Source organism: Pteronotus mesoamericanus, unplaced genomic scaffold (genome assembly GCF_021234165.1).
Source record: "Pteronotus mesoamericanus isolate MK-2021 breed Mesoamerican mustached bat unplaced genomic scaffold, CSHL_Meso_final contig_68, whole genome shotgun sequence".
Classification (NCBI taxonomy): Eukaryota; Metazoa; Chordata; class Mammalia; order Chiroptera; family Mormoopidae; genus Pteronotus; species Pteronotus mesoamericanus.
This window is the reverse complement of record NW_026555234.1, coordinates 24,549,506-24,572,917: the sequence shown is the minus strand read 5'-3', so window position 1 is coordinate 24,572,917 and position 23,412 is coordinate 24,549,506. Positions and strand designations below refer to the sequence as shown.

Below are 23,412 nucleotides of genomic sequence, written 5' to 3'. Positions count from 1 at the left end.
TTACAATTTGTTGAAAAAATTAGATCATTTATCCTAGATTTCCAAAGTCTGGATTTTACTGACTGTGTCCCCAAGGTGCCATGTAACACGTTCCTCAGTTCCCTGTAAATCCCTAAAAAGTAGTCATGAGATCTAAAGCTTTATGTTTCTGGTTTATTTGGGGGCAAAAATACTTCGTAAGTGGTGGTGGTGGTGTATATTTCAATCATAAAGCACAGAAATATCAAATATCTTTTTTTTCTTTCTTTCTTTCTTTCCTTTGTTTTTGTTACTTCATCCCCAATTTTAACAATCATCTTTTATGACAAAGCAATTCAGGGCAGGGCCACCGATTTTCCCCTGGACACATTTCTATTTAACATTACTACCACCTGGTGGTGACTGATAGTAACTACAGGCCACCACAGGCAGCGGCAAAATGGGCCTTGGCTTCCAGAAGAGATTTCTATCTTGGGTCTGACCAAGTATCTACCACCTTACACAAATTATTTAACTTTTTTTCTTGTAGTTTTTGTATTGCTATAAAATTCACATAACATAAAATTTATAATTTTAAAATGTACAATTTAGCGGTTTTTAGTAATGTTATAATGTGTAACCATCAACACACTCTATTTCCAGAACATTCCACCATCTCAAAAAGAAATTCTATACATGTTAGCAGTCACTTCACATTCCCCCTTTTCCAGCCCTTCCCCCTTTTCTAGCAATCACCAATGTACTTTCTGATCCTGTGGATTTGCCTATTTTAGACATTTCATACAAATATAAAAGGTCACTTATTATATGATTTGCATCTGTCTTTTATCACACAGCACAATGTTTATAAGGGTCATCCATGTTGTGGTGTGTATTCATTTACTTCATTTTTATGGCTGAATAATATTCCACTGTGTGGATATACCACATTTGTCCATTCATCAGTTCATGGACATCTGGGTTGTTTTCACTTTTTGGTTAACATGAACATCCATGTAAAAGCTTTTGTGTAAATGGATTTTTTCAGTTCTCTAAGAGCAGAACTGCTGGGTCATATGGTAACTCTTATGTTTAACCTTTCAAGAGATGCTAACCTTTTCCGTAAGTTGCACTGTTTAACATACCCACTAGCAATATATGAGGGTTGCAATTCTGCACATCCCTATCAACACTTATTATTTTTCACTTCATTAAACTTTTAAAACCAGTTTCCCTACCTACAAAATGAGAGGAATACCTACCCTTTATTTAGTCATTTATTCAAAAGTTTTTTTGAATGTTGAAAAGGCTCTATACATATAAATATAAATGATTCAATCATCACTAACTCGATTTTAGGCCAGAAAGACACTTTTTTAAAATTCTCACCCAAGGATATATTTATTGATTTAGAGAGAGAGGAAAAGAGAGAAAGAGAAAGAGAAAGAGAAAGAGAAAGAGAAAGAGAAAGAGAGAAAGAGAAAGAGAAAGGGAAAGGCGGGAAGAAAAAGAGAAAAAGAAAGAGAAAGGGGGGAAGGGAGGGGAAACATTGATCATTGCCCCCCATACACACCCTGATCAGGGCTCAAACCTGTAACCTAGGTATGTACCTTGACCAGGGATTTAACCTGTAACCTTTTGGTGTATGGGACAACACTCCAACCATTTTAGCCACCTGGCCAGGGCAAGACAGACATTTAATAATCAATTATACAGCAAGCTTTCTTTATAAATATATAGGAGTACTCTGAGAAGCTATTAATACACAGCCTAACTTAGTCTGCAGGTCATGACATGGCAGTGTAAACAAAAAGAAAAGGAGGAGAAAAACATGAGTTGAGAATGGAGAAGCAGGCAAGGAACAAGTTATGTAGGGATGTGGAAATTCATGTTAAATGAAACATGACAACTTGTACTTTCTTATCACATTGCTAATTTTTTGTCCACTGTCATCTACCCTAATAGGTGGCAAACTCCATAGAGAGAGACTGTGTGTCAATTTTTCAGTTTTATTTTTGATGCCTATGATATAAAAAGATAATCAAATTTATTGAGTAAAGCTTTATTCATCCTCTACAGGCAGAAATCTCTTACAATATTGCCACATGACAGTCTGTCTTTTCTCCAGATTAAATCATGTACTAAAAAGGCTCTAAAATTTTCTTTCCTAATATTTATTACTATTGTTTTCTAGATTTTCTCCAAAATCTCAAAATTTCTATTAAAAAAAAAACCCAAAAAACACTGGAGAGGACTTCCGGTCAAGGTGGCAGCACAGGCAGACATGGCTCACCTCTCCACACAACCACATCAAAAATACAACTAAAATATAGAACCATCATCACTCAGAACTGCCAGAAATCGAACTGAATGGAAGTCTGACAACTACAGAATTAAAGAAACCACATCCACCCAGACTGGTAGGAGGGGTGCAGACGCAGAAGGGGCTGGTCCCTCACCCACATGTGGTGGATAAAAATTCGAGAGGAATATCTTCGGAACACGGAGTCCCAGCCACACACCAGGCGCCCCAGACCAGGGTTCCAGTGCCAGGAAGATAAGTACCCCCAATTTATGACTGCAAAAACCAGCCGGGATTGAACTGGTGGAAGAAACTTCTAGAGCCCAAAGGAGTTCCTCTTAAAAAACACACACATACACTCACCTACTCAGACTCACTCCCTCTGAGCTCCAGCAGCAGGGTAGCAGCTTGAAAGGCACCAGTGGCATAAAGGGAGGAACTGAAGTATCTGGCATCAAAGCAAGCAGAGGCCATTGTCCCTCTTCTAAACTCTCCCCCAACAAAGCAACACAGTCAACAAGCTGGTGCCATATCTGAGACTCCATCAACCTGGCTAACACTGACCCTACCTTGGGTATCCTCAGAAACTCTCCCCCACCCAACTACATCCACCCAGACCCAGCTAAACTGCTTTTCCATATGAATGGTTGGTCTTGGCTCATGCGTCACAACTTCCTAAATCCTCTCAAACAAGCAACACTGGCCTCAGTGAGCCCCAGGACCAGCACTAGCAGCAGCCAGTTTGGATTCACGCCTGGGAATCTCCAAGTCTAACACAAGTAGCAGCCATCTCAGACTGCTTTCTAGCTCAGGCAGAGCAGCCCTGGGCAAAACAAAGACGAAGGGTGACCTTGGCCTGCACCACGTGGGCAATCCCAGGACCAGCACACCCAGTGGACAACTACAAACAATGTTGGAGCACCACCACCCTGCCCTGCACTGCTGGTCCTCCATGGATGGTGGAGGTTGGTGGTCAGTGATCACAGCCAATCCCTACAGCTGACTGGCCTGGGTAAATCCCTCCCATTGTTCTGCCAATAACCACCAAGGCTCAACTACAAGAGGCGGGTATACTCAGCACACACAAAGGGTGCACCTCGAGTACCCAGCTTGGGTGATAGGGGAGGCTGTGCCACTGGACCCTACAGGACACCTACTACATTAGGCCACATACCAAGACACGGAGTCAAAGCAACTCTACCTAATACATAGAAGTAAACACAGGGAGGCTGCCAAAATAAGGAGAAAAAGAAACATGACCCAAATGAACAGAAAGGTCAAAACTCCAGAAAAAGAGCTAAACAAAATGGAGATAAGCAATCTATCAGATGCATTGTTTAAAACACTGGTTATTGGGATGTTCAAGGAACTTAGGGAGGACCACAACAGCATAAAAAAAAAATCCAGTCAGAAACTAAGGATACACTAATTGGAATAAAGAACAGTTTACAGGAAAATAACAGTAGAATGGATGAAGTCAAGAATCAAATCAATGATTTGGAACACAAGGAAGCAAAAAACCACCAATCAGAACACGAAGAAAAATAAAATGAGGATAGTATAAGCAGCCTCTAGGACAACTTCAGGCAGTCCAACATTCCCAGCATAAAGTTGCCAAAAGGAAAAGAGAAAGAGCAAGAAATAGGAAGTCTATGTGAAAAAAATAATGAAAGAAAACTTCCCTAATTTGGTGAAGGAAATAGACATTCAAGTCCAGGAAGCACAGAGAGGCCCAAACAAGATGGATGCAAAAAGGCCCACTCTAAGACACATCATAATTAAAGTGCCAAGGGTTAAAGATAAAGAGAGAATCTTAAAAGTAGCAAGAGAAAAGAAGTTAGTTACCTACAGGAGAGTTTCCATAAGACTTCCAGCTGATTTCTCAAAAGAAACTGTAAATTAGAAGGGATAGTCAAGAAGTATTCAAAGTCATAAAGAGCAAGGACCTACAGCCAAGACTGCTATATCCAGCAAAGTTATCATTTAAAATGGAAGGGCAGATAAAGAGCTCCGTAGACAAGAAAAAACTAAAGGAGTGCATCATCACCAAACCAGTATTATATAAAATGTTAAAGGGACTTATTTAAGAAAAAGATCAAAACTATGAATAATAAAAGAGCAAAAAATACATGTCTATCAACAACTGAATCTAAAAAACAAACTAAGGAAACAAGAAGAACAGAGACAGAATCATGGGTACAGAAGGCATTGTGAAGGCTGCCAGGTGGGAGGTGGGTGATGGGTGAAGAGGTAGGAGGATTAAGACATACAAATTGGTAGTTACAGAAAAGCCACGGGGAAGTAAAGAGCAGCATAGGAAACGGAGCAGCCAAAGAACTTATCGGCATGCCCCATGGACGTGAACAATGGCCGGGGCACCGCCTGAGGCAGTAGGGGTGCTAGGTGGAAGGGGACAAAGGGGGAAAAAAATCGGGATAACTGTAATAGCATAATCAATAAAATACAATTTAAAAATATAAAAACAAATGGAGGAGTGGCATCCTATCCTTCATCAAAGAATGTCTGCTAATAAACAGAGAATGGGCGCAAACTATAAAACACCATATGCAACCACCAGTAAAATAACTGATTTAGCCAAGGATTATCAATGGATGCTGAATATGGCCTGTATATGAGACAATATTATTACAACAATGTTAAATGCCTTAAAAGTGAGAATGGTATTGTGATTATGTAGGACAATGAATTTATTCTCAAGATATAAACAAGCTGAGATATTTAGAGGTAAAGTACCACAAAGCTTAACAACTTTTTTTAAATGGTTCAGTAAAAAGCAGTTTTGGAGAGATTAAGCAAATGTGGCCAATGTTAACAACTAATCAATCGAGGTAAAGAACAGATGGGTCTTTATTGTACAGTTCAATTTCTCTGTAGGTTTTAATTTTTCAATATAAAAAGCTAGGAAAAAAGACAGTACCAAGAGTACTCGTACATGTTTACGTACAAAATAAAGCTCACGACCACATTAAAACTAAACATCCACCAACAGAGGAATCACACATTATTGTGCATCCAAAGAATACTAACAGCAGTTAAAACCAGATTGATCAAGCTAAGCAACCTTGAAAGGTCCCACTTACAAGACTCAGAATTCCTAGATTACACCATGCACTTTCTTTAACAAACACATCAAAGGGATACAAATATAACTAAAACAGGGAAATAAAGAAACTGTTACTGGCCATGCCAGTGACAACTCTTTTCCAAGATGGTTCCCTGGAGGAATAAGCCTAATACAAACATCTATAAATGTGGCACAGATATCCCCAGCCTGCACATTCAGGCTCTCCGGAATTTGTAATTTATACCAATATAAGCAAAGACGTATTTTGTATTGAAAATTTGTCATTTTCATGGTCATACCTTCAGTTTTCTGCTGTAAAACTGCCATCAAATGTTCTATAGCTTCATCCACATGCAGTCCATGGAGGTCTAAAACATTCTGGGGCAGCAGGGAGGCATTGACTTTCTCAAAGATCTCCACAGCAGCAAGGTGATTGGCTTCTTTCATCTTCTGCTCATGGAGACTACCCTTTAATTATAAACATATCACCAATAAACACTTGTGATATCTGCTACTTGTTAGGCAAAGAGGAAACAAATAGTGGCTCGCATAAAAAGTAGAACAAAAAAAGAAAACAATTTACAAATTTTTTAAATGCAATAAGACTAATAATATGTAAGAATGCACCAAAATTTTTGGTGAATTGATAAGAGAGTTCTCAAACTACTGAATCATTTCTAACTTATTTTCTGGTCCAAAAGTCAAGAAAACAGAAACTTAAATACCACCCATCTCAAGAAGGAATCCACTGGTTTTATAATACCGAGTCTCACCCTCCTTTTTTTTCTTTTATTGATTTGAGAGAGAGGGAAAGTGAGGGAGAAAGAGGAGGAGAGAAACATCGATGTGACAGAAACTCCACTGGGAACCAAACCCACAACCCAGGTATGTGAATAGAATCTGCAATCTTTTGGTTTGCAGGGCAACCCAACAACTGAGCCACATGGGCTGGGGCCAGAATACCATCCCTTTCAACACTGTCAAAGTTTGCTATTAGGGCTCACAGGGTTATACCAGCTTGATACCTTTCTCTGTGCAATCACAAAAAATAAGCCATGTGGAACCACAAAAATAAAAAGTAAATCAGGCAGGTTTCCTGTAATACTATGCCAAACGAACTCCGGTGGATATTTTACTTCTGTGAAAGATATTAATGTAACTTTCTTTTTCTGCCTATAAAAGCAGTACTTTACTAAAAATTCAAACATGATATAAAGCACAAGACCCCTATAATCTCACCCTGAGATGGACAATATTAACATTCTGCTGTCTTTCACCCAGAAGACTATCTGTTTAAAAGTAGTACTGAATGAGAGAATCTAACCTAAAAGAAAATATGGACTGTCAAACTGCAATTCACATAAACTATAAATGCAAAAGCAACCACAGAAATGGAGCATTTAATTTCAAAGGAGATGAAATTTTCAGAGCCATGAATTTCTTATATATCAAGATACCTTATGTCACTTATATAATCTACATTCCCCAGAATAACTTAATCTAGTCACAGTACAAGCACTATCTGCGCTTCAAGATTATTCAGACATCGTTAAGAGACAAAGGGAAAAACAATAACCAGTTTTCCTCCTTACCTGCTGGGCATAAAATGTGGCAACGTGTTTCTTCCCCATTCGATAAGCTTCTTTTGCCTTGCTGTAGCATTCCATCCTCTTCTGCTGGTGCAGGAAAGCCTCCGCCCTGTAGTCATCGTACTCTGGGTACTCGAAATCCTGGAAGGGTGATTCACTTGGTGTATCTTCAGTCTCTTTCAATTTCTTTGCCTTTAAGGTATCATCCAATAAGTACAATACAGAGAAAGTAAGAATACAGGTTTTACCTTCAGAAAACTATATACAACAACTAGGCTCCACTATTTTTCACCTTTTGTCTCAGAAAAGAGACATATCTCCCCAGTGTCTATATAGTTAAGTCATGTAGTGACTAATGCAAAATTTTTCAAACTTTAGTTTGTAAACCCATTCAAAGGGTCCAGTCACTGAAGGTAATAATGGCATACTTCTTTTCACTCTCTCTTTTTTTTAGTGAGAGCATATTTCTTCTTTTTCTTTTGGAAAGATTTTATTTACTTATTTTTAGGAGAGAGAGAGAGAGAAACATCAACAACATTGATCAGTTGCCTCTCACTCACGCCCTGACCAGGGACCAAACCTGCAACCCAGGCATGTGCTCTTAGTGGGAAATGATCCAGTGACCCCTTATTTTGCATGATGACAACCAACCAACTGAGCCACACCGGTCAGGGCTAGTGATAGCATATATCAATTTATAGTTTTTTATACAACTCAACAACAAAATAATCCACTTAAAAAAATGGGCAGAGGACCTAAAATGACACTTCCCCAAAGAAAACAAATGGCCAACAGATATATGAAAAGATGCACAATTTCCCTAGCTATTAGAGATATGTAAATCAAAATACGAGACACCTTCTCACACCTGTTAGAACAACTAATATCAACAAGACGCTTGTAATAACAAATGTTGGAAAGATTGTGGAGAAAAAGGAAACTTCATTCACTGCTGGTGGGAGTATGAACTGATAACAGACACTAAGGAACAGTATGCAGGTTCCTCAAAAGATTAAGAATAGAGGTACCATATGACCCAGCAACCCCTCTTCTTGGTATCCACCAAAAAATTTTGAAAACTTTTATTTGTAAAGATATATTTACCCTTATGTTCATTGCAGCATTATGCACAGTGGCCAAGAAATGGAAACAACCAAACTGTTCTTTGATAGATAACTGGACAAAGATATATATATATATATATACACACACAATGAATACTACTCAGCCATAAGAAAACATGTAATGCTACCACTTTTGACAACATGGACGGATCTTGAGATTATCACTCTAAGCAAAATAAGTCAGATGAAAAACGGTAAAACCTTATGATTTCACTCATATATGGGATGCAAAACTGAAAGCAACAAATGAAGAAATAAGACAATCAAAAGCTCATGAACAGACAATAGTATAGTCGTTACCAGAGGGAAAGAGGGGTTGGGGAAGGTATAAAGTGGGTCAAATATATGGTGATGGAAGATTTGACTTTGGGTGGTAAACACCCAATGCAATTTACAGATGACATATTACAGAATTGTAACTTGAAATGTGCATAATTTTAGTAACCAATATCACCTGAACATATTTTAAAAAACAATCAATAAAATAATTGAATAATATTCTTTTTACACCAAAAGGATATGTGTAGCAACCATGTCTGGTAGGTAGTAAAAACTGTAAGTGGGTTCATAGGACTTCTCAATCAGCTTCCCACCAACTAGCTACTATGGTAGTGTTGACTCTCTGAACTTTTAGAAAATTATCTTTTAAGCAATTGTTATCCAGAATAGACCCTTACATTAATGAAGCAAAAGTAACTCTAGCTTAAAACACAAGGTAATAGAAATAATAATGCAAATTTGCCTCAATGCTCTCCACCAAATGGAAAATTCCATTTTTCTGAAGAAAATTCTTATATAGTACATCCAGATGTCTCTAAAATACCAAAAGCCAATATTTAAAAAAAAACAGTAAAACATAATAACTTCTATATCCAATTTGGCTTTCATTTATCCCAACCCTCCAAAATGTTATTTGCAAGCAGCAATCTAAGGCTTCTTAGCATGTCCACTGGGGGAGAGGGTGTGGGGTGGAATAAATCAACATGATTTGAGTTGATTTTCTTTTTCATTTTTTAATATTCTATTTGTTTATTTTTAGAGAGACAGGAAGAGAGGGAGAGAAATATCGATCCTCCCAGCACTCAATCCACTGAGCCACACCAGCCAGGGCTTGAGTTGATTTTCTTAAAAGCTTAAAAGAATTCCAAGTATCGGGTGCTATACCAAGTAATTTAATGAACTTTTTATGAACACTCAAATACAAAATCCCCTCAAAAAAATATAATTTTCAATTTCTTACACAAATCATGCTTTTCTGATATAATTAATTGAAAGTAAATTAAATAGTGTAAGTTACTTGTTAAATTTCTAAAAGCTGAAAATTGTCATTACATCAGAAATATTATCAAGGGTTATAATTATAATTTAATATAATCTATCGTACAATCATTAATAAAATTGTCAATTAAAATTTTCATAATTTAACATATTAAATATTATAGAACATTATGTGTATTATATAATATACATTGCTAACTGATAAAAAATACTTTTTTCAAATTTCCTGCCTGTGAATAGAGTTTAGAACCCAAGAAGTAATGGGGAAAAATATGTCTAATATGTAACAGTAGTTGGTTGTATAATTTTTCACTCATTACATTTTGCTTACTTGACCCCAAGGATTCTTTTAATTTTGTATTTATTTATTTATTTTTAGAGACAGGGAAAGTGAGGGAGAAAAAGAGGGAGAGAAACATCGATGTCCAAGAGATACATCAATTGGCTGGGAGAGAAACATCGATGTCCAAGAGATACATCAATTGGCTGCCTCTCACAACCAGGGACCTGGCCTGCAACCCAGGCATGAAAGAGTTAAAGAAAAATTTTTTAAAGAGAGAAGAATAAAATAAATGCATCACCGTACTCCTAACTCATTACCAGAGTCAAAAATCTATAAATATACGATTTATTTTTGTAACAAATATCCAGCTTACTTTATGGAAGAACACAAGGCTCGCTCTGACACAGAATATTCATAGAGCCTACATCCTTATGTCACTCCCGCCAATACTTAATCACAAGCTTGTTTCATATTAATGTTTAAATATTCTACAAGTATACGGCTTGCATTCCAGGGAGGGGATTATAAAAACACTTTTTATGACCTTTGAAAAGCCCACAGTGACCAACACTATGAACATAAATATTTCATTGCAATATAGTCTCTGTTGGTGTTCAGAGTGAAAAATGCAAATCACATCTGGATTTCTGGGAAGAGACCCTTCATTTATTTTTAAAAATAAAAAACAGTATATAAAGAGAAATATTTTCTCTAATAGCTACTCTCTTAAAATAAAACTAAGATTTATTTTTATATCCCTTTCATAGTGATGTGGTTTACTGAAACTTCATTAACCAGGGCCAAGTGAAATACATGCTTCCTAAGAATTCGCCTAATTAGTGCCACTTATTCTACTGAAACCATGATGTCATATAACAACAAAATCATTTCCTATGGTAACAAAATCATAAACTGTCTTAGAGACTAAAGAGAAAAAGCAGTAGTATTAATTAAACACAAATTTAAATGTTAGTTTCTTGAAAACAGATAAACCAAAACATTACTGATTCTATGATACTTCTGTCAAGTATCTGTGTGGTCCCTTACGGTCCCGGGACATCAAAGACAGGCTATTCTCCTCACAAATCTAAGACAGTTTTTATCAGTGTGGTAAGATCTGACTACATTTTGTAAGAAAGGCTAAGAATAATCTCCAAAATAACTTAAAGTTTACATTTTAGCCAACAGTTCCATTAACTCACAAATTCTCCTTTTCTGATTCCAACATTTCCAACCATCTACAACTTGGAGCAAGTACACCTTTTCCCCATCACCTCCTCTAACCGTAGTGACTCACAGGTCATTGCTCTGTTATCAGGAAAGAAAAGAAGTCATCTTCATTCCCAGTTTGGCCTTCAACACCTCATCACCATCTTATACACTCTCTGCATCTTACAATATACGGCACGTATCTATCCATGATTAACACAGGCATCAGTAGTATGGCTTGGTTCCTGCTCCGTGTACAGCACTACCAGGTCACATGAATATCAAAATTACCTATCTCCTACATATCAACTAAGTGATGGTGAAATATGCAAAGAAAAAATGGAGCACACATTACTCTCGAGTGGTCTTATTAAGAAGTAAAAATAGGAGAATGACAGATCTGTAAACACAATTTTTTTTAAAACTCTAAAGCTAATTACAAGATGACTATACAAAACCATTTGTATTTATATGCACTTATAAATCCCAAAAATAAAATTAAAAAAAATTCCATTTATAATAGCTTCGAAAAGAATATTTAAAAATAAATTTTAAAAAATGCACAACTTAATACTCAAAATTACAATACCTTGCTGAATGAAATTAAGACGACCTAAATAAATGGAAAGATATTCCATGTTCACAGACTGGAAGACAGTATTATTAGGATGGCAACACAACTCAAACTGAACTGCAGATTCAACACGATCCCCATAAAAATTCCAGCTGGCTTCTTTGAGGAAATTGACAAGCTGATGCTAAAGTTCACATGAAAATGCAAATGGACCATAACAGCCAAAACAGTCTTGAAAAAAGAACAAAGGTGGAAACTTAACACTTCCCAATTTCAAAACTTACACAAAGCTGTAGTAATCAAGACAGTAGTAATGACATAATGATAAACATACAGATCACTGAAATAGAATTAAGAGTCTAGCAATAAACTTACAGTCACTGCATTGTCAACAAGGGTGATAAGCAAAGTTCACTGGGAAAAAAATAGTCTTTGCAAGAAGTGGTGGTACGACAACTGGATATGCACGCGTAGAAGAATGAACTTGGTTCCCCCCATCTCTCACCATGTACAAATTTAACTCAAAACAGACCAAAGATCTATTTTGTAAGCAATAAGACTTTTAGGAAAAAATAAGGTGTAAATCATGACCTTGTCTTGGACAATGGTTTCTTCAATATGACAACAAAAGTACAAGCAACAAAATAAAAAACATAATTGCACATCATCAAAATTTACAATTTTTGTGCTTCAAAGGACAGCATTTAAAAAAGTAAAGACAACCCTCCAAATGGGAGAAAATTTTGTAAATTGCATATCTGATAAGAGACTAGAATCTAATATAAATAGCTCCTACAACTCAAAAAAGATTTTTTAATGGACAAAGGATACAAATAGACATTTCTTCAAAGATAAAACGAATGGCCAATTAGCACATGAAAAGATGTTCAACATCCCCAGTCATCAAGGAAATCAAAATCAGAACAAGATATCACTTATGTATTAACCATTTCTTTTATTTCCTGAATTCTGATTCTTTGACATCTGAGCCTTGCTAACAACCCCTGGAGAAACAGCATGCCACCCTCGCCCTGGTGGTAATGAATTCCTACAGACAGCAAACAGGGCACCTGCTAGTGCATCTTACATATGCAAAACAACCAATCTAGAGCCCATAATACTTTTGAGGTTCTCACCCTCTGGGCCACCACCATCAACATACTCTAGTCACCTCTGCTAGGTACCAGAAAACTAAAGACAAAACTGTTTGTTCCCATGCTCCAAAGCCTACTGAAATTATTCAAATTAGCCAATCCTAAACCTACTCACCCTGCCTCACCCATTTCTTCACACAAAAACCACAAAAGTCTCTTGCCCACATTTCTTCCCTACTCCAGCTGGCTCCTGACCAACCGTGGTGCTTCCCCATGTAGCCTGGGTGGCAGGCCAGGTCTCCTGCTACCAGGGATCTGTGCATATAATAAACTTCTTCCTTCATGGCATTTCCATGTCTTAGTGTCTTACCATTCCTGATTAAAACAAATCCCAGGTACTCTTACAACAACATCACATCCTCTAGGATGGCTATAATCAAGAAGACTGGTAAATGTCAGGACATGGACAAATTGTAACCTTCATACACTGCTGATGGGAATATAAAATCATGCAGCCACTTTGGAAGAAAGTTTGGCAGTTTCTCAAAGAGTTAAATATTTCTGTCCACATATTTATAGCCAAAGACCCATCCTATTACAACCCCACTGCTATTCAATTAAGCCTCATACTATTGTGTAAAGTCTACACAGAGAAAGTTACAGAAATTCAAGTGCTTGTACAGAATGACAATGACATTGAAGGAAAAAACAATCAGCTATAAATTCACTATTTTGAGTAAACAGACATTCTAAACCAAATATGCTGTTGATGGTTAAATTTCCAATCTAGTCAAAATGGTAAGAAACAATTATTAAATTATCTCAATAAATCAATTATACTTTCATATTTAATTAATATTATAGGAAAAAAATCAGTAATTCTATACCTTTTTCTCTTTAGACTTCTGTGCAGTATAAGAAGTGACATTCTCATTTTGGTGAACAAATTCTTGCGCTACAACTGTTTTTACAGGGTCTCCTTCAAGAACACAGTTTAAAAATTGCACTGTGTGTTCTAATGAATAGCTGTAGAGAGATTAAGTACAAATACAATGTCAATAAATGAAACTAAAAGTTGTGTGGAAACATTAACATAAGCAATTGTTCAAACATTTCAGAAGATAAAAAACTGACTCAAGTTTTAAACATTAAAATTAAAAGCTCATCATGCATCTCAAAGACTCAAGAATGACCAGAGAGAAACTATCAAGGAATAGGCTCTCAAAACTGGTTTTAAAAATGAATACTGCCCTGGCCAGGTGGCTGGATTGATTGGAACATCCCCTTGTACACTGAAAGGACACAGGTTCGATTCCCAGTCAGGGCGCATGCCTATGCTGCAAGTTCAGTCCCCAATCAGAGCACAAACTAAAGGCAAGAGATTGATGTTTCTCTCTCTCATTGATCTCTCTCTGTATCTCTCTCTCCCCACCTCCCCTTTTTCTAATATCAATAACTGTATCCTCATGCAAGGATTTAAAATTATATTATAAAAAAATGAATACCAATAGGTACATACTGATAGTTTATTCATTTTCTGATCTTTTATTCCAGGTAGATTATTCCTAACAAATCTTTCATCTTATCATCTAATACTTCTTAAATCCCTTTTTGGATTCACACATGGTTTCAGTTTCCTTCAATTATCAAAGACAATATATCTTTAAATTGATATTTTTATAGTGTTAAATCTCACTTTTTATTTACACCATGGGATTTTAGTCAAATAAATCTAAGCCAGGATATAGAAAGGAAAAAGTGAAACACTATCTCACGTCTCACCCATACATTATTTGGGTGTGTTTTTATGGTGATACTATATTATCTATAGTATTAAATTCTAGAAGTTGACAAACATCTGAAACACTCACATTTCAATATCTTGACATCATTCCAAGAAATTATAAATAATTTTATACTGCTCATTTTTCACACTATTTATGTCCCTGATTTCTTCCAATGGGCAGGTAATCAAGAAATGACCACTAAGAAATATTTTAGAAAACTTACACACACAACCCATGGACACGAACTAAGCAGAGGGGATTACTGGAAGGAAGCAGGGGTAGTGGGCAGAGTGGGGCAAAGGGAAAAAAACTGGTTCAACTGTAACAGCATAATCAGTAAAATATACTTCTTTAAAAAAAAGAACTATTTTTGAAATGTTATAACGAGTTCTCCAAAACAATGTGATATTTTCCTAGTTTCAGTTTATTACAGGCAACCCTTGAGGGAGCACCACTGGGGACTACCAATTTCCACTTTGGGCCTCTCTCGTCTTGCTGTCTCAGATATGCTCAACATAACTCGTACTGGAGTTTCTAGGGGATGGAAGCTATGGACAACTATCCACATCCTAACTAGCTCCTCAAATCCCGTGGCTCGTGGGGCCACTGGTGTTGGTGGAAGGGCAGAGCCCTAGAAGGTTACTCCTCTGGCATACACTGCAGTGACTGAACCAACCTCCCTTCTAACCAGATGAGGCTGAAGCTACTGCTAAGAAAATTATCCAGCTGTTGGCAGGCAAGTGGAGGCAACCCACCCTGAGGGATCTGACTGACCAATCACAATGGGTATTCCCAAGATGAGCTCGCTCAGACCCCGCTCCTTGCCTAGGGAAACGCAACTCTGAGTTGTTTCACATCAGGCCATCTTGCCCCAGGTCCCCATAGGAAAGAGTTGCCACATGCCAGCACCACACCCCTAACTCCCAGCCCCTTGAGAGATTTTAACACATAACTAAGAAAATATCAGGTTAGGTAGCAAAAAATAAATGTGGAGTGCTCTCTCTGACTTTCTAAATAAACTTTTGCTTGTTTTTTAAAAAAAAAACAACAGGGAAATTATGGATTGGAATAATACCATTAAAAACCTGATTTCAGTGACATATTTAGAACTCTGAATACTAAGCAGAGAGTAAGAGATTATTCTTTTTCAAAAGCACTTTCATGTAATATTTATAAAAACTAATAGTATTAAATCACAAAGAAAATCTCAAATTCCAAAAAGTAGAACTCTCCAGGCCACACCCTTGTACCCCAAAAGAGCAAAACAAAACAAATAACAGCCCTCTACCTACACACTACCACCAAAGCCATCGAACTATTTAGAACATTAAAAATTCTTGGGTAAATGAGAAAATCAAACTGAACTGTTAGAGATTCCTGAGAAAATAATGAAAATGAAAATACTATATATCAAAATACTATACAAAGAAAAAGTCATACTTTTAAATGCATTTGTTATTTAAGACTAAAAGGAAACAAACTAACCAGTTTAAAAAATTATTAACAATTTTAAGAGAATTTTAGCCATCAAAAATAAAAAGAAAAAATCAAAAATACAATAACAATGATTATAGAAAATAAAACAAATATCTTTGATCAATAAACCAAGAACTTGTTCTATAAAAGGGCCAATCTAATAAACAGCAAAAAGAGAAAAAAATGAAGAAAAGAATGTTAGGGGAAAAAATGCAATATGATCAATTGCAAAATAATGTTTTTAATTATAAAAGTATTATATGCCACTTAACAATAATAACCTTGAAAACCAAAGCAAAACTGATGATTTTCCATAAAACAAATTACCAGAAAAGACTGAAAAAAGAAACATCTGAATATAGGCAAGAAACTTAAAAAGACAGTGAAAGGCTCTAAAGACCTTCTCCCTGAAAAGGCTCAGCCCCAGAACATTCAAGGTACTAATTTATTCAAACTTTCCAGAGCACAGAGAAAAACAGCAGTCTTGTCAAATAGCACAGGAAGGGTAATCACATTTAATTACAAAAATCCTAAAATCAATTCCTTTACTGAATTAAATAAAAATCTGAAGGTAAAGTACATTTGATTCCAAAAATCTATTATTGTGATTGGCATGAAATATACTAATAAACTAAAGAAAAAATTTATATTAGATTCTCAAAAGACTCTTAAAAAGCACCTATTTAAAACTCTAGCTACAATAAGAATTTAAGAAATACATAAGAATCAAAGTATGTATTATTCCAACCCGAAGCATTCCTAATGTACCAAACATCAAAACACACTATAACACTATAACACTACAACAATTAAAACAATATGGTGGAAATCTAGGCCCAAACAAATAATTCAATGGAATTGAAGAATCTTTAAAAGAAAATGTTTAGCATAGGAAATAGAGTCAATAATATTGTAATTTGGCATGGTGCCAAATGGGTACTAGATGTATTGGACTAATCTCTTCACACATTATATAAACATCTAACCACTATATTATATACCTGAAACTAATATGTCAACTCTAATTTAAAAATTTTTAAATAATTTTTAAAAACACAATGGGGCATCAGGCCATACTCACTAGAATTAAAATATTTTAAAGTATACTTCCAGTCAAGATGGAGGCATAGATAAACACGCTTCACCTCCACACGCAACTACAGCAAAAATTACAACTAGTCCACAAAACAAGTATCACCCAGATTCGTCAGAAAATCTAGCTGTATGGATGCCCCATAACCAAGAATTTAAAGAAGCCACATTCATCCAGGCAGATAGGAGAGGCAGAGATGCAGAGAGGTGCTGAGAGGGACAGAGACACAGAGTGGCGCAGAGCAATGTCAGAACCAACAGTCCCACATTCACATGTGGTGGATATAGATCGGGAGGGATACCTCAGGAGCATGTGATCCCAGCTTCAGACCAGATCACCCAGCCCAGGGTTCCACCGCTAGGGAAATAAGTCCCCATAACTTCTGGCTGTAAAAACAAGTGGGTGTTGGGGCAGTGGAAGAAACTGCAGAATTCTAAAGAGACTCCTCTTAAAAGGCCCACAACTGACTTAGGACTTATATAGACCCACGCCCTCTGGGATTTAGCCCCAGGGCAACAGCTTGAAGGGCACAAGTGGCATATAGGAAGGAGGGGAGAAAATGAAGTGACTGCCAACAGGGAGGACAGCTTCTTCCCCGGCAACCTCCAGAGACCAGGCAGCCACACTGTCCCCTCTACGAGCCCTCCCTGACACAGAGCCACAAAGCAATGAAACCAGGTTGCCCCATCTGGCAATCACCTAAGGTTCTGCCACATAAAATTTACGAGTGCCTTTTCTACAATAGGCCACACTACTAAGACAGGGAATCAAAGCTGCTCTACCTAAAACACGGGGAGGCTGCCAAATTGAGGAGACAAAGAAATATGGCCCAAATAAAAGAACACAAAAAAACTCCAGGAAAAGGAGTAACTGAAATGGAGATAAGCAACCTGTCAGATGCAGAGTTCAAAACACTGTTTATAAGGGTGCTCAAGGAACTCAGTGGGTACTTCAACAGCATAATGACCCAATCAGAAATGAAGAAGACACTAAGAGAAATAAAAAACAATATACAGGGGGCCAACAGTAGAAGGGATGAAGCCGGGAATCAAATTGATTTGGAACATAAGGAAGAAAAAAGCATTCAATCAAAACAGAAAAAAAAAAATTCAAAAAGAGGACAGAATAAGGAGCCTCTGGGACATTGCCAAATGCACCAACATCCAAATCACAAGGGTGCCAGAAGGAAAAGAGAAAGAACAAGAAATTGAAAACTTACTTGAAAAAGTAATGGAAGAAAACTTCTCTAATTTAGTGAAGGAAACATACAAGTACAGGAAGCACAGAGAGTCCCGAACAAGCTGGACCCAAAGACACATTCTAATTAAAATGACAAAGGTTAAAGATAAAGAGAGAATCTTAAAAGCAGCAAGAGAAAGGCAGATAGTTACCTACAAAGGAGTTCCCATAAGACTGTCAGCTGATTTCTAAAAAGACGCTTTGCAGGCTAGAAGGGACTGGCAAGAAGTATTCAAAGTCATGTAGAGCAAAGACCTACAACCTAGATTACTCTATTCAGCAAAGCTACCATTTAGAACAGAAGGACAGATAAAGTGCTTCCCAGACAATGCAAAACTAAAGGAGTTCATCATCACCAAGTCATTATTATATGAAATGTTTAAGGGAACTATATAAGAAAAAGAAGATCAAAACTATTAACATTAAAATGTTAAATGTTTTAAAATTAAAATTAAAATTAAATAAATGTTTTATTTGTTATATCAAATAAATAACAATAATTTGTTATTGTTATATCAACAATTTAATCTGAAAAACAAATCAAGCAAACAAGCAGTACAGGAACAGAATCACAGATATGGAGATCATTTGGAGGGTTATCAGCTGAGAAGTGGAAGGAGGAGAATGGGATAAAAAGTGCAGCGATTAAGAAATACAAATTGGTAGGTACAAAATAGACAGAGGAAATGTTAAGAACAGTACAGGAAATGGAGTAGCCAAAGAACTTACATGCATGATCCACGGACATGAACTAAGGGAGGGGACTGCTGGAGGGAAAGGGGATACTGGGCAGAGGTGGGCAGGAAAACTGGGACAATTATAGTCAATAAAGTATATTAATTAATAAATAAATAAAATATTTTAAAAGTAAGTAGCAAACGCTGGCAAAAAAGAAAGAAAATGTAAAATTGGGAATGCAGTAAATATTAGTGGGTAAAGATGATGTACTCATCCAGTTAATCATTTGGAAAAACAATTAAATCTCTACCTCATACCATACATATTAAAATGCTAGATAAATTACGAATATTTAACAATTAAAAGTTCTGAAGAAAATATTTATTTAATATTGGTGTAGAACAGACTTCCTAAAGACATAAAACTCAGAAACAATAAAGAAAAAGATTTTCTGATAAAACATTAGAATTAAAACACATATATGACCACATATGACCAAAGTGACTACATCGTGTTAACAGGTGAGTATCAGAGCGGGAAAAGTAACTATAATCTGCATTAACAGAGATTACTACACATAAAGAGTTCTCACAAATCTAGAAATACAAACCAAAAGAAAAACAGGCAAAAAACAAGCAAGCAATTAACAGAAAAAGTAATGAATGAAATAACTCAACCTTACTAACAATTAGGAAAACAAAAATTTAAACAAGAATGAAATGTTTTGCCCATCAGATTGGCAAAATTTTTAAAGATTCTTATTTTCCACCAAGACAGGTTACACAATCAATACATATAACTAACACAGAAAGCCTTTATCGAAGGAAATTCGGCATTAGCTATAAAAATTTTAAATCCAAAACACTCCGAACCAGCAATCTCACTTTTAGGAACTAGCCTACTAAGTAGCATTCACCCACATATGCAAAAATGTATGTTGCTCAAGGATGTTCGGTGCAACATGCATGGCTTCCAATTTTTCTTATAGTCAGAAAGTTCATAAATAGGAGCCTGTTTAAATAAATTAGAGTAACTTAAGAAATGACTTGAACACCATGGAATATTCTACAGACTTTAAAAACAAAAGAGCAGATCACTAAGTATAAACAGGAAAAATAAATACAGCAAAACTACTACAAAACAGTACATAAAACACAACTTCTTTTTTGGTGAAATAGATACTTGCATGTAGACACAAAAGCAAAGAGTTACACATGTATGTACATACATTAGTTTGTAAAACTGCTCTATGAGAAAAAATATTGAAGCGTCATATAAAAACCACCAGCCAGAATATGCTCACTTTCTACATTATGTACGAGTACATTGCATTAAATGATTTATAATATACCTATATTATTTGTTTTCAGGAAAAAACACATTAAAATGTATAACGCATGCTTTCAATGACATCACAGTACAAACTACGGACAGTCCTTCTAGCACTCACTTGTGGTCCTTGAAAATGTCCACTAGAAAATTTTGATTAATGGCTGGAAATATCTTAAAGAGCTGCTTCTCCTTGAGTTTAGTGGCACAATCTTTTTCAAACATAAGTGGTTCCCTTTTCTAAAACAAACAAACAAACAAAAAGACAAAAAAAAAAACATCCTTAAAATGGAATTTATAATACTAATTATGCTGATCCAAAAGCATGGTTATTTTGTTGCAAAAAGACTAACAATTTGAAAGCAATTACAGACCTTTTTCACTGATTAAAGGCTAAAATTAGTAATATAAGTATTCTTGTACTATTTATTTATATCCTATTTTTACAAAGTATTTGAAGCTGCTCAAAAATATATATACACACAATCACACATACACACGTGTGCATGTATATATAAATACATACATACAGAGTCTCACATATACATACCCAACAACACATTCGATCATATTACATAAAACAGGATATAAATAAATGAAGGAGTCAGAATAGAGAAAATAAAGGTAAAAATAAAGAATAAAGCTAGCTAGCAAGCAAAATTAGTATATAAATGCATGCCACAAAATCCTGTACAATTGCTAAAGGTGGGCCACAAATTCAGTTCCAGGCCTCTTAGTGGCCAAAGCAAAGGGGGAAACAGATTCTCAGTGTCCATAAAATAAAAACAAACCAGTTGCTCAGGAGAAGTACAGCTTTTTCTGGTACTGAGACCTGAGAGAAATTTCTCCCATGGCTCCTCATAAAAGGGATGCTGTGTGATGAACAACATCCTCAAAAACATATTTTCCTCAATGGGCAGAAACTATAATGTACAAATAAGTTGCAAATTCAGGTTGACAGAAATTAAAATTCACAATTTTTAAGTTTCACAAGCACATTTACTTCAAAATAATTGTATGAGAACTGCTACTAATTGTTAATTTTTTCACAATTCATATTTGGGCTTCTTCAAATTGCCAAACTAAAAGAACTTTCATAAAATGTGCTATTTTAATCCTAACCTAGGATTATGGTTAACATTGTTAGAGTGATTTCCAACTCTAAGACAATTTATTGACATTGTGATGTAACTAAATATTTTTGTTTGCTACAAAGTTCCTAATGTCTGAAAAATCACTTCCTATAAAATTTCAAAGGTGACTCTGAAAATTCCTAAATATAAAAATTACATAAGTCTAGGACAATCCTAGAATAGTTCCCAGTTTTGAAGCCTAACCACATTTAGGCCATTTACATAACACCGACTAACAATAAAAGAGGAGCCACAGCAGGTGACCATCTGACAAGTGAAAGAATGGACGGGTAAAGCTGATCACAGCATGTGTCACCACCACGACAGAAAGAGCCACCTCAAGAATTAAAAATAGTTCATGTTTTATTTAAAATATGCATTATAATATGAATTTACTAAAATAGTCAATGACCACATTTATTAGCAATCGACCAGGTCATAGAGTTTTGAAACTTCAAATTCAAAAAACTGAAAACTCATGACACAATTAATTACTCTATTCATAAACTATGCCTAAAGTTTATTTTATATTCTTTGCTTTAAAAAAAAATACAAAGTCTATTTCTCCTTTGGGGACAAAAAGTGAGGAGGAAGCATCACAAAATTCTCTTACTAGGGCTCTACCTCAGAGGGCGTCCTTGGGACCACAAGAACAGAACTTCTATTACCCAGTCCACACAAAGACAAGCAACAGTTACTGATATGGAAAAAAGTGCATTAAGTTGGCAAGTCAAAAGTATTCATTTGTTCACTATTACACTGATAGATTAAAAAGGCAGGTTAGAACCGTAAATATAAGTTTCAGTAGTAGAAAATGGCATTTCAACAAAAAGTGTAACACCATTTGGGCATAAGTTCTAGGCGTCCCCTATTGTTTTTTAAGAAAATCCATTTTGTCTAATTTATTACACAAAAAAATTGAAAATGATATTTGAACAACGTTAAATTATAAAATCCTACTGAAGAGATTGTTCCTTGGATTATATAAATGTGCAAAGATGAGAATGCATATTTCCAATTTAATTACCAGGATAACTAGAGAAAATAAATATAAAGGTAGAGTAATCCCTACATTTTTCCTACATACCAATTCTATGTATTTCAACCAAATATAAAGGTGTTTCTTTGGGCATTCAAATAAGTAAGAAAGAAAGTAAAAGTGTTAATACCACCATCTTAGAGGGGTTTTTTTTCCCCTTGTGAACTGGACTAAATAACCTTTAAGGTCTTTTCTCTTGTTATTCTTAAATCCTCTAATACTAATTTGCACAACTTCAAAAAAAGCTAAGAAGAACAAATGTAAAGGAAACCAAATTCACATATAGCTTTATATAATTAGATACACTGAATAAGGAACAAAAAAAAAAAACCCCACAAAGTTCGAAGTGAAGTTTCTGTTTCAACTTGTTTAACTGAAAAGTTACATAAGGGTATATATATTTTTTCATTCAAATTGTTAAGTTTTTAAAACTTTCTCTAAAAAATTTTGTTTCAAATAGGGACACTAATAGAAAGAGAAACATTTCCTATTACTAATTTGTGAATGAAATTATCTTTAAATGAAAGCTTCTTTCATGTTTCCACAACTTAAAAATTACATAAATGTTAAAATGCTAAGAACTATGCAGCTCAATCACCTGAAAAATTAAATCTAAAACAGATTTAACACAGATTGGTTTACTGTTATAGAATATCAACTAATTTCCCAGAAGCAAAAACCTCCAGCTTTAAACTACTATGTTTAAAACATTTTTCAATTTTAACATTAACTTCAATCAAGTTAAAAACAGATTCTAGACTACGAAATAAAAACTCAAATTGAAACTCACAAAGTAAACATATATAATCAATCTAGAGAGTCAGAGACAAAAGACTTAATATTTATACTAACTCATACCAAATCGTGTTTTTCCTGCAAGGCAATTTCTTCTGACATTATTTCTCTGAGTGACACTTTTTTAGTTTGAGTATTCCAATGATCCAGTAAGGGTAGCATTTGAGATGCTGCTAAAGTCTTCAGTAACTTTTTGCCTGTTCTCTGAGATGATTTTTGTTCAGTATTATCAAGACCAATATGCCCGACCATGGAAGGATCTACAAAAGCAGGACAGTGTCAGACCCTCAACAACAACAACAACAACAACAAAATATACAATTTAAGCATTATGCACTGTTACATCT

At 35.5% G+C, this 23,412-nt stretch overlaps 1 protein-coding gene across 4 annotated transcripts in view; it reads right to left on the bottom strand.

Annotated features, from left to right (window-relative positions):
- Nucleotides 1-23,412, bottom strand: part of N4BP2 (NEDD4 binding protein 2) — an 85,318-nt gene that overhangs the window by 5,862 nt on the left and 56,044 nt on the right. For all 4 annotated transcript variants that reach the window (XM_054582075.1, XM_054582079.1, XM_054582077.1 and 1 more), the window contains 5 exons: nucleotides 23,129-23,325; nucleotides 20,220-20,338; nucleotides 13,384-13,522; nucleotides 6,938-7,126; nucleotides 5,645-5,813 (listed from right to left, as the gene is read on the bottom strand). In XM_054582075.1, coding sequence (XP_054438050.1) covers nucleotides 5,645-5,813; nucleotides 6,938-7,126; nucleotides 13,384-13,522; nucleotides 20,220-20,338; nucleotides 23,129-23,325 — 813 coding nt within the window. The remainder of the gene's footprint in view (nucleotides 1-5,644; nucleotides 5,814-6,937; nucleotides 7,127-13,383; nucleotides 13,523-20,219; nucleotides 20,339-23,128; nucleotides 23,326-23,412) is intronic.